The sequence below is a fragment of the Hydra viridissima genome, unplaced genomic scaffold, assembly GCF_058129835.1.
Source record: "Hydra viridissima isolate aposymbiotic clone 2 unplaced genomic scaffold, HvirCarnegie_v1 scaffold_5, whole genome shotgun sequence".
Classification (NCBI taxonomy): domain Eukaryota; kingdom Metazoa; phylum Cnidaria; class Hydrozoa; order Anthoathecata; family Hydridae; genus Hydra; species Hydra viridissima.
This window is the reverse complement of record NW_028324304.1, coordinates 12,020,717-12,036,173: the sequence shown is the minus strand read 5'-3', so window position 1 is coordinate 12,036,173 and position 15,457 is coordinate 12,020,717. Positions and strand designations below refer to the sequence as shown.

General features: G+C 27.8%; 2 protein-coding genes across 6 annotated transcripts in view; both read left to right on the top strand.

Moving 5' to 3' along the window:
• The window catches only part of LOC145188755 (nucleolar protein 14-like), a 37,107-nt gene extending 30,411 nt beyond the window's left edge, over positions 1–6,696 (top strand). For 2 of the 5 annotated variants that reach the window (XM_090088293.1, XM_090088292.1), the window contains 12 exons: positions 2,077–2,105; positions 2,267–2,368; positions 2,554–2,616; positions 2,714–2,807; positions 3,428–3,494; positions 4,320–4,388; positions 4,535–4,645; positions 4,808–4,841; positions 6,024–6,145; positions 6,246–6,333; positions 6,436–6,506; positions 6,583–6,696. In XM_090088293.1, the coding sequence (XP_089944419.1) occupies positions 2,077–2,105; positions 2,267–2,368; positions 2,554–2,616; positions 2,714–2,807; positions 3,428–3,494; positions 4,320–4,388; positions 4,535–4,645; positions 4,808–4,841; positions 6,024–6,145; positions 6,246–6,333; positions 6,436–6,506; positions 6,583–6,688 (956 nt within the window). In that variant the 3' untranslated portion in view covers positions 6,689–6,696. Of the gene's footprint in view, positions 1–2,076; positions 2,106–2,266; positions 2,369–2,553; positions 2,617–2,713; positions 2,808–3,427; positions 3,495–4,319; positions 4,389–4,534; positions 4,646–4,807; positions 4,842–6,023; positions 6,146–6,245; positions 6,334–6,435; positions 6,507–6,582 lie in introns of those variants that run through there. The other 3 variants (XM_090088294.1, XR_016452772.1, XR_016452771.1) reach the window with 3 other exon arrangements.
• A 4,328-nt stretch (positions 6,697–11,024) lies between these two features.
• The window catches only part of LOC149888724 (uncharacterized), a 19,997-nt gene continuing 15,564 nt past the window's right edge, over positions 11,025–15,457 (top strand). Inside the window, exons 1-3 of the mRNA XM_090087345.1 lie at positions 11,025–11,769; positions 11,857–12,515; positions 13,652–13,715. Coding sequence (XP_089943471.1) covers positions 12,399–12,515; positions 13,652–13,715 — 181 coding nt within the window. The 5' untranslated portion in view covers positions 11,025–11,769; positions 11,857–12,398. The remainder of the gene's footprint in view (positions 11,770–11,856; positions 12,516–13,651; positions 13,716–15,457) is intronic.

Genomic DNA, 15,457 nt, shown 5'->3' with positions numbered 1-15,457 from the left:
CCTTGCTTACTACCAGCTGGTATATATTATACAACTACCAGTTGTATCAAAACACACAAAAATTAACACAAGCATTCGTACTGTACTTTTTCCAAACATTTCATTATAGCACTTGCAACTTTGCTACATTTGCTTGAACAAAATTTTGTACCAGCAAGGAGTGTTGAATTTCCTACTGTTAATACCAGAATAGGAATTCTCTCTGTATTGCTTCAACCAATTATATCTTGCAACATTTTCTGTCCCAGCATTAAGTGAGCAAATCATCTTTTGCAAAACTTTGTTTGATATCTTTCAAAATATAGCAATCATTTGCCTCTAACATGCTTCTGCATTTCTACCCAAAAAAAACAATTTTAATTTCAAAGACAGTAAAAATTGATGCTATCTCTTTAAAGACATTACAATTGCTTGTTTGTGTTCTGTGTCTTGTCTTTACTAAATATTAGTCTTAATGCCTCCAAGTTGCTTAACAACTTTGATTTTTTTTTGTTTTTTTTTTTGTTTTCTGGTTGTTTTTTTTGTTCTTTTGTTTGCATGTGTTTGTTTATCAACAACACCTATTCAACTGCACCAACTTTTTTCTATGGCATTGAAAAACACAAATTATCCTCTTTATCTGACAACATTTATAAGGCATTCAAATGAGCAATATCAAACAAGTCATTTAAATGTTTTTCCATTTTCTGTTTGAATTCCATTATTCTTTGCTTTTGATTTCTGTAGTATCCTTTATTTGTTACGTAATTTCACAATGAACTGTGTTTGGTTTGGTTGAAATGTTTGCATTTGTCCTTATAAAAAACTGAAAGTTTTGATGCTGATTAAAAGTTTAACATTTTTAAGGTTTAAATTGCATTTTTTTCTTTAAAAGTCAAAAAAATTAAAATAGCATTTTCAGTTATTTTAAAATCTAATTTTATTTAAATGCTTCAAGTAAATTTTTTAAGTTTAAGTAACCAAAAAAAAAAATTAAAAAGAAAATGCTACTCATAACTTTAGCGATTTCAAATATGGCTGCTTTTGTTATCAATAGAAAATTTGAACACAATTCTTATAATGGAATTTAAAAGCTTTTTGACAATATTTAATTGATAAGCTGTTAAATGATTCTTTGAAACTTTTTGAGATTAAGCTGTTACAAGAGCTTTGGTCAGGTTTCAGTTTTTATATTTGGCTATTGTATAAAAAAAAAGAGAAAATATTAATCACTTTATATGTAATGCAACCTCATGCTTACCAAGCTTCTTTTTAATTAAAATGGCTCTTTTCTTTCTATTGATGGCAATATAGTATGATTCATCAATAAATAGTATTCTATTTGTCATGTTTCAAAAAAATTCAAAAAGAGTTTTATCGCCTTAAAATTAAACTTATAGAAAAGTATTGCAATTCAAATCTCAGGTGTGCAAATGTTTTGGTCAGCATTTGTATTACTTTAGACACAATTGCACCCTTCTCTCAATGATTTTCTTTAATTGATAACAAGATAATGCACACATTGTAGAACTTTCCCAACTTATTTTAATGAATGGGTGTTCTGTAATAAATAATTTTGTTTGACTTCTAATATCAGATGAAATTGATATCTCTAATAATATACAGTGAGAGCAGCTCATTTCACAATGTCTCAAATGCAAGAGGCTGTCTGAAGTAGTGATGTTTTATGCAACTCAAGTCTTTTTTTAGTTTCATTTCGGTGTTATGCAAAGCAGATTATGAGACTTTATAAAACATATATTTGCTCTATTTTATGTGTATGTTCTGTGATTTTTCGGCCAAATTAAAAATGCTGGATTATAACACTGAGCATTGCATAAGTACCTCAGTATGTATGTAAAAAACATCTGAACTTGTTAAAATGTATTTCATAAGGATAACAAAAACTTAGTGTTTTTCTTTAATTTGGTGGCAGCATTAAATGTGATTCAAGTTTGATAAAATTTGGTGGTTCTTTTACAACTTTAAACACAATTAGAGGGTATACTATTTATTTAAAAAATAAATAAATTGGGAGCTATTCTAACTTGTAATTTAATATAAATATATGAATAATTTTTTTTGTTGTTGTTACAGGTAGCAATATGTTTCCTACATTAAAAGAGGTAACTTTTTAGACAGTGTTATATCTTTGTAAGTATCAGTGTTATATCTTTATAAGTGTTATATCTTTATAAGTGTTATATCTTTATAAGTGTTATATCTGTGTGATTTAAAAGATATTTTAATATTCATTTTCTTTTATTTATAAACCTTTTTTTTCTAGTTCGTTTTTTTAAAGCTAATTTCTTTACTGTATCCAACATCTGATCTCAACCATGCAGTTGCCACTCCTTCTCTTGTGTTAATTGTTATGATTATGAACAAGGTGGAAGCTTTTATACAACTTTAAATTTTGCATTATCAAATTAGTTATTAATACATTATAAATTTTACATAAACTTTAAATTTAAGTTATATTTTTTTTAACTGTTTTACAGAAACTTGTAATAATGCTCTTTTTTTTTTTTTTACATATATATAATTTTTTATATATTTAACATTTTTATTTAGTGTCATTTTACCTGTATAAAAGATATTTTTGATGGAATTTTTCTTTTGAGCATACTTTATGATGTAAGCTTTTATAAATCTTCTTTTTAACCTTTGTTTCGTATTAAGTTTAAATTACTGGTGGTTTTTTTGTTTTGTTTTTTTGTTGCTTTTTTTATAGTATATCAAGTTATCAAAGCGTTATGTACCAGAGGCTGTATGTTTTATCGGTAAACTACTTTATCTAACTGCTCCTGCGAAGGTTCCTCTTAAAAGTGAGTTGAAATTATTTAACATTACTATTACGGCTACCAAAAAATGGTTAAAAATTATTACTATTATTATTATTTATTATTATTATTTGTTATTATTATTTATTATTATTATTTATTATTATTATTTATTATTTATTATTTATTATTATTATTTATTATTATTATTTATTATTATTATTTATTATTATTATTTATTATTATTATTTATTATTATTATTTATTATTATTATTTATTATTATTATTTATTATTATTATTTATTATTATTATTTATTATTATTATTTATTATTATTATTTATTATTATTATTTATTATTATTATTTATTATTATTATTTATTATTATTATTTATTATTATTATTTATTATTATTATTTATTATTATTATTTATTATTATTATTTATTATTATTATTTATTATTATTATTTATTATTATTATTTATTGTTGTTGTTGTTGTTGTTGTTGTTGTTGTTGTTATTGTTATTATTACTATATTTGTATTAAGTTCACCTTCTAAATTTCAATGAGTCACAACTTTCTAGAGATGGCAAACTTTATTGAAAATCTATCGAATGTTTTAATGACAATTTACTAATGATAGCGACATCTACTTTGTTTAGAAACTTCTGCGTGGATTTTAAATTTGCGAAAAGAAGAACAAGATTACTTGCTTGTCGATGAAAAAATGTATGTGTTGTTAAAAGCTATAGTGTTTATATGCATAACGAGATTTTCTTTTTTTTGATATCTTAAACTTTGTCCTGATTTCAGTGGCGTATCTAGGGTAGGGCAGGCAGGGCACGTGCCATGGGCGCCAACCTAAAAGGGGCGCAAAAGAGGCTAAGCATAGAGCGAGAATATACCGAAGAAATTGATTTTGATAGTGTTATTAAGAAATTTGCAGCAATTAAAGCTAGAAAAAAAAAAGTTGTAATATATGCTACATAAACAAATTCTTTATTTATAATGAATAATGAAGTTTTATTAAAAGTTTGTCATCATTTATTAAAAAGTTGAAGTTTATGTGGGGGAGGAGGGGCGCGAGATCGGTGTTTGCCCAGGGCGCTATTTACCCTAGGTACGCCACTGCCTGATTTATTTGAACTTTTTTAGCATATTGAACGTGTTTAATCTTACTGTAATATCATGATGAATGCATTTATCTAATGAACACAACCAAAATATAATTTTATTACAAGTAAATAAATACAAGATTGATTAAGATAAACATCACGCATATGTGTTATACTCACTCGTCAAATGTACGCGAAATGTTAAGGAGTTTCGCATTTAATTTTTCCTACTTGTTTCGCTCAGCTCTTCCTTTTTTTTTTTTTTTTTTTGAAAAGTCATAAAACAATTAAAATAGTGAGATTTTAATTGTTTTTAGAACACTTAACGTGTTCTAAAAAACAATTAAAATCTCACTATTTTAATTGTTTTTTAATTGTTTTTAGAACATTTAACGTGTTCTAAGAACAATTAAAATCTTACTATTTTAATTGTTTTTAGAACGCGTCAAGTTAAACCATTAAAAATTTCATCAATAGTGACTGGCTTACAAGAAAATAATATTACACGGTGAGGTTTAGTTTTTCTGCAAATTATTTATTTCTCTATAATTGAGGGCTTATTTATTTTATTATAGTTTTTTTTTATCTTATTTTTTGTTATGGAAGTGAAAAGCGTTATTATTTACATTTTTTTTTTTTTTTTTTTTTTTTCAGACTTGCTTGTATAAAAAATATATTACTATTAACCAAAATGTTTTGCACACTATATATGAATCTTGAGACATTTTCAGACGTTTTTCGACCCTGTTCCTTTTTATTACAACGGTAAGTTATTACGAATATAAAAACTATGTACGCGTTTACACATTCATGATTTGATTGCGTTCTTTAAAGGACGAAAAGGACACTTGCATTTTTTTGTCTTTGAAGTTTTCTATTTAATCCTATAATTAAAAGTCGTTATTATTTGATAAACCCTTGTTTTAGGATGCCCACAGATAAATACCCAAAGTCAATAAGGGTAAGCATAAATTTTTTATTTTCTTTTAAGTTTTTTTAAAATATTGATCATTTAAGTTCTGATTACAATGCTGAGGGAGTGCAATAGCACGCAGAAAATGCTGGGGGGGGGGGGGGGGAGGGGAAGGTTGCAGTCTGGTTTAACATTTAACATATAAAATACTATAGGGTTAATTTAGGATTCAGTACACTACTTTGATTTTTTACATTCGTCTAGTCAGCCGCCTTTGTGTCATTTTTTAGGTTTCGCCTATTGAATATCGGGTTCCAAAGCAAAGAACTAAGTAGTGCTGTTTTCATACAGGAGTTTCTCTTGTGTATTTAGTGTACTCCGTTTAAATCATTTAAGTTTAAAATGAACATCCTCTCATCACAGTCCGCCGAGGAAAAGCCATTATTTAACAAAAGACTAAAGATGTTAGGATTGCAACAAATTATTCAGCAAATTTGATCTTCTTCAACCTATCTATGGCTGAAAAAGCCTCTGCTTTCCAAGTTTTGGGTTTTTTAGATACCTTTTCAAATTCAAATAAGTTGTTTCAGCCTGTTTTGGAATGACATTGAAGGATGATTTGCTGGGAAATTTATATACTTCACAAAATCATATCTTGATCTGCCTCGGTGTATTGTCATACTTCAAAAAATGTCAACGATATATTCTACCATATTTAACAATTTGTTAATCTTAAAAAAGCCCTTCACTTGGAATTTACAGTGAGAGAACTAAGATTTTAGAAAAATACTTTACCTTTTCTGTAAGAACTGGAAACATGCAGACTACATGAATCATTTTTTGAACAAAAGTTGAACCAGATTTTTTAATCTCGTGAACAGTTTTTTTTTTTTTTTTTTTTTTTTTTTTAAAAAAAAAAAATATATATATATATAAATGGTTTATTTTATTGGATTTTAATGGTTTATTATATGTGCAATAAAATGGAAATTTTTGCTGTTATCATTTCATTTATATCAGCAAGAGGGAAAATTTTAAATTGATTTTTTTTTCTCGTACGTAATATTCTAATTTTTGCATATAGGATTAGGTATAGGATTTTTGTCAAAAATTTTGTTAACAGCAAAAGATGACGTGAAATCTTATTAGCAAAAAAAGATGTGGAAATGTTAACAAAATCTTTCGCATCGCCGTTTAGCTATTATAATAATTTTAAGGTTTTTTTTTTAGATGCTTCATGCGGAAGTTTCAAGTTTGATGTGCTCAAAAAATGAAGAAGTACGGAATCTATTGACACTTCACGCAAGAAAGCCTGTTCCGTTGCCGTTGTTTGAACCAAAATTTGAAATGGAGTGAGTATGGAGGGTTTTACTCCAGCTTTTAAAATTTTTATGGAGGGTTGTCATCCAGCTTTTAAAAATTTTTTTATTAAAAAAAAGTTTCTTTTCACAGGTATGAACCTCGATCAAAACGAAAAGCTGGCGATAAAAGTCAAAATGAGAAAGAAAAAATTAAGTATAAAATCAAAAAAGAAACCAAGGTTCGTTTTGTTTTCTTACATTTTTTTGTATGTGTACGTGTTTAAGTCTATTTTTTATTTGAATTGACATTTTTTAAAATTTGAATTGACGTTTTTTTTTAGAGTGCAATGAGAGAGATCCGCAAAGATGCGCACTTCTTAGCCAAAGAGCAGTTAAAAGAAGCCCTCGAAAAGTGAGATTTTTTTATTACTTCAAATTGGTTTTTGAATTATTTTTAGAAAGTTGTTGATTTCCATTCTCTTCTTTAGTGATGCTGATCGACTTAAAAAAGTGCGTGCTTTGGAAAGCGCATTAGCCAACGAGCGAAAAGAAATTCGAGAAATGCAAAAAGGGGTTTTTAAAAAAAGAAAGTAAATTTCAAATTGCTCGTTCGTTACACTTTTGATAAGATTTCGTGTATCCCCTCGTCATAAAGCGTTCATAATGCGGATTTCGTTAATCGTTGATCGTCATTATTTCCTTTTTATTCCGTTTCTGTCCCTTGTAAACAGAAACTTGCAAGTGCAGCTAACAACATGATATTTTGATTGATCAAATAATACAAAAAAATAGGCAGTTTCTTTTTAAGCTTTAAATAATCATAGTTTGAAAACATGGGACCTAATACTATTTAAGCATCCTAAAAAAATCCTTTTGAGGGGTGATGTTCTATGTATATAGAACTCCATTTGTTGCTAGGAGTGGTAAATCATATAAAAACCTCTGTGATTTATAGCCAGGGGCTACGGAATGGCCAGCTTTGCTGCATATTTCTGTTCAGCCTTATATAGTGTTCATTTCAATGGCAATAATCGTATGAAGCTTCTAAAAGACTCGATCAAATCGCAACAGCTCTCTGAAATTTCTGAAAACAGTTGCAGCTTGTCAAGTTCACAATCCCATTCATATCTTTCACTGTTTAAAGATATTGTCAATTCATGCTTTGGCAACAATTTGGATTCTGAATACGAAGCAAAAATTCTGCACTTTAAAAAAAAGGTTATTAGCCTCCCCATTTCTAAAAACTGGTTTTGGTCTTTTCAGTTAGCAAGCAACTGATGTTCTTCATTTGGACTTCAAGGCTCATTGGGAAAGATATAAACATGATAGTTATCACTCAGTCTCTTTAAAGCAGTTCATGAAGTACATAGTGGATTAAAACAATAAGAAAATATATACAGAGAAGCGCAAAAAAAACCACGTTGACATTTTTGCTCAGTTTTTAAGTTAAAATGGGTTGAACAATTAGCATTGTATGTGAACAAAAGAGAACAGAAGTGGTATGTTTATATATAAAATAACATATCACCAATATCTTTGAAAAAACTAGTAAAATTAGCCATATTCAATATTTTAGAAAATAGCTGATTGACATAGAAATCAGAAGAATTATTGAAGCTGCTTAGCCAAGGATAGCCTCGCAGAAAGACGTATTAAAAACACTGATAAAATTGAAAGATCTATTGGATCAGAGAGAAAGCCTAAAGCCTCTAAAAGAAAAGATCGCTGAATTTTCAAACCATGAAACAAGATTACTCATTTGTCTAACGTTGCAATTAAGTTTGAACTAAATCTAAAAGCATGAGTTGAACTTTTTGCTGTAAAGAAAAAATATTTCAGTGGTGTAAAGAGCACTTAAACTAAAAAATAAGCAATCTAGAGTATTAAAAACCTTTTCCACACGTCAACTTACTAATAAATTCAATTTTTCGGTAAAGCTCTTCTTTGATAACTCCTGCTTTTACAAATGAGTCTTTGTGAGATTTGGATCCGATAAAAAGTGTTAATTCTTTCACAGCTTTACTTCATGATATTTTTCGCTGCGGAACAACTTTGCATTTCAAGTTTACATTTTTTTACGCTTTTCTCAGTTTCCTCAAAGTATTGAGCAACAGACAAATCAAGTTGCTGTGAAATGGAGCAATCACGCATCAGAACTTTGAGAATACTGGATGACATGTACCAACCGTATTTATTAAGTTTTTAGCATTATTAGTACAGTAGGGGAAAACCTCAATGAATGGGACAGTTTTTGCAAAATGCTTTTTAAACGTAGATAAAATTGCTTAATATATATATTTAAATATGTTTGATAACCACCGACTCTTGCTCAATGATAAAGTAAAACAAAAAAATTGGATTTGTATTTGGCTATTGGAAAAAAGAGAGTTTTATTGGAGCATGACATTTGTCCCATTCATTAAGTATGTCTCATTGAATGGGACAAACATAAAAGAATTAAAAATAAACGTATTTAATTTAATCATTTTTGAAATTAGTTTATTAATTGTAAATGTAGTTAAATATATAGATAAATACATAAAGACCACACAAAAAATATTTTTAACTTTAAACATTTTAACTCTAATTTCAATCAAAGCAGAACTTTTTCTTTTTAGAATATTATATTTAGTTGTTTTTATTTAAGTAAAATATTGCAGTATAAAAGTGTGTAAATAATACCCATTACCCATGGGGATAAAAGTAAGGGACTGCAGCATCCCTCTGATGAGCTGTAAATAATACTTTGTTAAAATTCATTCAATAGGTAGTATTTTGTTCCATTCAATATGCCCGTCACTTTATCCAAAAATGATTAGTCACACCAAAAACACCATTAATTAAGCTTGAATGTTTTATTCACTGTAGTACTAGAGACTTTTATCTATTTAAGCATGGAATTTTATTTTCCATAACTTCAAAAATTGCTGCAAAATCAGAAAAAAAAAACGTTTTTAAAAATTAATTTTTAAATTCGAAAACACAATAACATCTATTGTCATTACGGTCATAGAGCAATAGGATGGATGAGTCGGTCAGTTGAGTTCTTATTTCTATCACTCTTTGTTACAGGAATTTGAATATCCTTAGATCGATGCTTCTATAAGAATCTGAGTTTGTCCCATTCAATAATCGTCCAATTCATTAAGGTTCTCCCCTAAACTTCAAAATGGTCAGTATCAATGCCTAGAAGATATTATAGTAGAGACGTTGTAATCGATGAGTTTTTTTCCTCTAATTTACGTCTTGTAAAACCTTTCATAAAATCTTTTTTAAGTTTCTTTTTCACTTTTGATATAAAAGTCACAAATCTACTCACCTAATTTATTTAAATTTCAATACCATTAAAATTTTCTTCAGAAGTTTTTAATGATAAACTAGGTGCGTAGAGTTGTGAAACAGGGTGCCTTTCTTAAATGCTTCAAACTCAAAAATTTAAAAAAAACAGATTCAAACTTTTATTTTTAATTTTTAAGCTAAATTTATCACCATTACGTTATTATTTTAAGAAGATTCTTTAACTTTCAAATTTAATTGTATATGAAGATTGAATGTCGTCAAATACGAGTGTTTCACAAACTTTTCTTTAATCCTTAGGTAATTTTTTGTTGTATCCTTTCAGGCAAAGTAAAAATATGTCAAAGAGCATCGAGGTATTTACTGATAAATACCGAAATTTGCGACAAATCCACAGAATTGCTTAGAATTTGCTTGTAATGTCAATTCTGTGATTATTTCATCAAATTTGACCCTTTCACCAAGATTTCTTTGAACCTTTGGCCATTTTTTGTTGTAATCTATCAGGCTGTGCACAAAAATGACCAAGACAATCAACAGAAAGGCTGGCAAGTATCGGAATTGGCGACAAACCCCATTTTTTGGTCAATTTTCATACAAAAAGTCAAAACTTGAGTTGAATGTTTAAATTTTAGCAAATCGTTTAAACCCTAATACAAACTATATACTGAATTAAAATTTTAAATGCTTCGTCAAAACAAATTAACTTGAGGATATCAATACATGAAGATGAAGTATTTTAAACAAAATGAGGGTATCACTAAAGTTTCGAACTTTTGTTTTAGTATTTCTCAAGTTCTCTTTCAGAAGTTCTCACATGCGCACAGTATTGCAATCATAACTATTTGATACTTTTTTCCAAAAATCATTCAAATCTTTGACGTCTCTCAAAATATTTTTCTTTTTTTTCATTTTTCGTTAAATGATTTTTTTGTACTTTTCAATAACTCTTAATTTAGTGCACTTTGGAGGGTAGCCTATTCTAGGCTACAACGTTCACATCACTTTTCTTCATACCAACCCATAGCTAATTTACCATAATGATTTGAAGACAAATCATTTGTTTAGTTATACCTTTCCTAATTAAGATTTCCAACTTTTTGATGATGGTTTCTAGTTTATATAAAATAGTCTTCCGAGTACTTTATTATTTTTACATAGTTTTAGAAATTTAACTATGTTTTTTTAAAGCATTTTAAAACATTTATCAAAGAAAGAAAACTTAGGTTTCTTGATATAATTTTATCGGTTTTTTAGATTTTTCAAACTTGCTTCTTACACAAAGAGAGAGAAGCCTTTACACTGATAGGTAAGTTTCTAAGTATCTAAGTGAACTGTATTTTAGTAAAAAACAAAAGTGAAAAACTTTTTTTAAATCTAAAGATTTATAAAATTAATAAATAATTGAGAGTTGTTCAGCTGCCCGATTAAAGTGCTTCAGTGGCTCTGACAGTTTTAGAGTTTTGCAAGTTTTTTTTTAATTAACCCAACTGAAATTAGCAGCACAATTTAGCTCTACACGTTTTTTTTTTTGTTTTTTTTTATAAGAAACCTGTTTCTAAGAAACTAATACTAGAAAATCAATAATACCCCAAAATCACAAGAAACTAGTAGTACTAAGTTACTTTTCGATAAGAAACTTATTTCATTAAGAGTTTGAGGAATGTTTTATAATTTGCGTTTTGTTCATATACAAATCTGAGGAAAATATTACATTGAATGAAGTTGATGGAATCCAAATAATTTTAGTTGATTGTTAAAAGTTTTATCTTGTTAACATGTTTTCAAATTGTATTTTATTTACTTTTTTTCTCTTTAAATAATCTAAAAAAGTACCTTTAAAATAAGAGACTTTCTAGTACTAGCCCATTTGCTTGGTTTCTTATAAAAAAAAAGCGTGTAACCAACAACTTATTTAAATGTTTTGAAAAATATTGATTTTCGAGGAACGTTTTGTTAAGGCCAGCAGAAGAATATTTGTAATCGTCAAGTACAAATATTTGTTTAACAGGTTTTAAAAATACTCATCAAGAAGTTGTGTTATTTGTCCTAATTTAAATTATTGCATACTTCATTAACGCTTGTAAGGATTTATATACTTCATTAACGCTTGTAAGGAGTTATATACTTCATTAACGCTTGTAAGGATTTATTTACAAGTGTGTAATAGAATTCAAGATACAAAATTAACTCAATCGGTAATTTTGTATCCAAATATTTCCCCCGCCTACTTTGTTCATTTCTTTTGGTTCTTGGTTTTAAAAGAAAAAAAAGGTTTATTATATTTAAGGAATTTAAAGCCATTTAAAATTTTAATTTTACTTTAAAGTTGGATTTCTCTGATGTGAAAAAATCAAGTTGTAATGTGTGAAATCGAGGTTAAAACAGTTTTTTTTTTATCTTTATAATAAAATATCACAAGAACATTTGGATTGACTGTAAAAATCCAAACTTTTATCTTTTAGGAAGTTGCTATTTTAATATCGACCTTACGGCAATGAACGAAGTGATTTGATTGGTATCATGCACATATTTTTGGCAATGAAAAGTTTGAGCATTGGGCTTAAGCCAGGGAATTCAATTATCAAAACTTTTGGAAATTATAAGCTGCTTATCTTTTTTTTAATGAAAATTTCTGATTACTCTAGAGAAGAGTCTTTTTAGAGAGGCTGCAGTATAGAAATCTTCTTAAATTTAGTTCAGGACTTAAAGTTGTTCACTTAAAGGCATGATGTCTGAAAAGGCGATTTTTCACTGAAATCTGATCCATGCGAAAACGCTATACAAATTAATGTTCTTAAAATTTGTAAGAAACAGCGTTCTGTATTTTTTTTATTAGATAAACTACTATTGTAGCGTTGTTAGAAATTGTTTTTTAAGTAAATTCTGTATATTTAAATCTTTTTATGTGGTTCTTCGATTGAAATGCGTAAATATTGACGCTTACTAAATAAAAAAATACCGATTTACTATGAAGATCTTTTTTTGAGTTCGCAAAAACCTAAAAATGGCATTGAACGAAGCAAATTCACTTCGTCGAATAGCTATGGTTGTTTCTCATGATAAAAATTTTGATGAAATTTACGATCAACGATTTCGAAAGTACTGCTGTTTATTATCAAAGGTAATTAATCTTTTTTATATTACTAGTATTAATATTTATATTATTAGTATTTATATCATTGTTAATCATTACTTATATTAATAATATTAATATTACCATTTACATCATTATTAATCATTATTTGTATTACAAATATTGATAGTATTGTTAATCATTACTTTTATTTTCATTATCTATATTACAATTATCTATAATAAAATCATTTTTAAAAAGAAAAAAACACTTTAAATTGTGTTTATTTCAATTTAGAAAATCTTTTTAAAATTTATAACTTAGGTTTAAAACCCAATTTACAAATTTCAATAAGATTTTCTAAATTGAAACGCGGAGACAAAATTAATTTGTTAATTCTGCCGAACCAGATGCAGATCTTCATTGACAAATCATTGACAAATTTTTGTTAATTAAAAAATCTTCATTGGTAAATAATTTAGTTTGACTCAAGTTTCCCTCAATGTTGACATGCTTCAAGTTTAATTGGTTGGAACAGCTTTTAGGCTTTAAAAAATATCCATCAGTGAGCTACTTGAAGACTGCTATACTCCGTGCCTGGCAAAACCTTGATGAAAACGTCAACGTTTTAACTCAACGTGTTGACTCATTTTCAAAGAGACTGAATTTATTGATTAACGATAAAGGTGGTTTGATTGAACACTTGCTATAATTTATCCATGCATTATGTTGTTCTTGTATTTTCAATAAAGGTTTGCTTCTCCTCGTCATTAAATCAGTGATTAGCATAATAACTGGTGCAAATTTTGGTTAATCACCCTGTAATATTTTTATATTTTTTATTACTATTTTTTCATTGGAAACTTGCTAATCAGATTTAATTAGTTTTTATGAGTGGCCCCAAAATAATGGGTGGTATAAAAGCTAATTTAAGCTTAGTCCAGCTATGACTATCCGTACGTTTTTAGTACGGTTTTGCAGCTAACAACGTCACCATTTTAACATTTTCGCATTTTTAGATTTTTATTCCTGGCAAAACTTTAAAGGAAACTTTCAAGATTTTGTTGAACCATGAAATTAATATATTAAAATTAAATATTAAAATTTTCATACGATAAAAAACTTTAGGATTACAAATGATTTTACGGAATGATTTACATGAAATATTTTTTGTTTTTATTTAGGAAAAGGAAATACTGAGTCGTATGGTCCGTACTTCTCCGAGTGTAAACTTCAGTAATTCGATGGGTAAGTTTTCTATAAAAATATTTTTTAAAAAGGACATTCAAAACTTACATTTATGCGGTGGGGAGAGAGAAGCAGAGAGTTTAGGAAAAGAGAACCAAAATGGAACAAGGGCAGGAGGTTGCATACAACTTTTTATTTAAAAAAAATCAAAAAATGTTTTTCATTTGATATAAAGAACAGTGATAATATATAAGCCAAATTCATCTGCTCGGTTTCATATATACTTCTAAATTAGGAACGGTAATAAACAAATTCCCTTTGGAAAGTGGAGGTATTAAGTATCGAATGCAGCTAGTTCGCAAGAATACAGGGGTTCGGGTTTAGGGAATGGGGTTGAGAAAAAACAGACAAGTACTAACAGGATTGAGAATATGGGTGGGTGGGTATAAAAACTGACATTTTTGAGCAAACATAATATTAAAATCCCAAACAAAACTTTTATTGTTCAAAAGTGCTAAATACCAAAAAAAAAATGAATACATGGTCGTTTTGAAGGTAGTAAAGAACTGGCGGGGATTTTGTTTTGGGGTTTACGCTTGGTGATTGGCTAATAACTGAATTGATGACTATGTATTTATTTAATAAGACTTGTTGATTACTATGTATTTTTTTTCTTAATAGATAAATTTGAAAAACTTTTTAATAGAGAAGAAAATTTTTTTAACTTTTTCTCAGCCGCGCGAAAAAATAAAAAAAAAAAAAAAAAAAACATAATAAGAATCACAAAATTTTTTTTTCAAGAGGCGACCAGAAAGTTACTCTACTTCCCGCTTTTTCAAGAGGCGACCAGAAAGTTACTCTACTTCCCGCTTTTTCAAGAGGCGACCAGAAAGTTACTCTAGTTCCGCCTTTGTAACAGTTCTTGGGCTTCAGAGCCCTACTAGAGTAAGTTGGTATACTTAGTAGATCATTTCTGTTTTCGAAATTTGAACTGATAAAAGAAATAGTGGTTTTATAGTTTGAGACTCTGTGGGTTTCTTTGATCATTTTCTTTAACTTCTTTTCCACTCAAAATGCTTAACAAGTTCATTATATATGCATGCATAGTTACTGCTTTAATTATTATAACACACGTGATGCACTTTTTGTAGCAAAAGTATTCCACCAACTTTAAACTCAGCATAATTTATGAATAAATTATACTGAGTTTAAAATCAAATAATCAAAAATAGTTGTTCAATCGGGTTAAGATTAGGGGTGCACCGGTGCCTACTTTTAGCCGATGCCGATGCTGATGCATCGGCCCTGAAATCAAATAATATTGGATATAGGATGGAATTATATACTGGAATGGAAATGTTAAATTCCATTTCAGTGGCAATGAAAACAACATTTTTTAAGTTTTATTGTTGATTTTTATTATCCACCTTTTCTCTTATTAATTAGAGCTAATGCTTTTAATGAAAAGCTTGTTTTCTAAATGTCATTCTGTTTGAATTAAAACGATTTTGTCTTTTTTTTTATTAAGAAAGTTTTTATATAATCATTACTTCTTATAATTACCAAATTTTAAGCAAATGTTTGTTCGAAATTAAGTTATATAACATCTCTTATATTGAATGTTTATTTATTAAACGCTTTTAATTTAATAATAAACTTGTTTTTAATTTAACGTTAATGTAAATATAATGAAACATTTTAATAGTTAAGAATAACTGCAAGAGTTTCGAATCAATCAGTTTTCTCTTTCAATTCTCATTCATTCAAAGTTTATACAAACTTTTATTTTCTAAAAAAAGAGT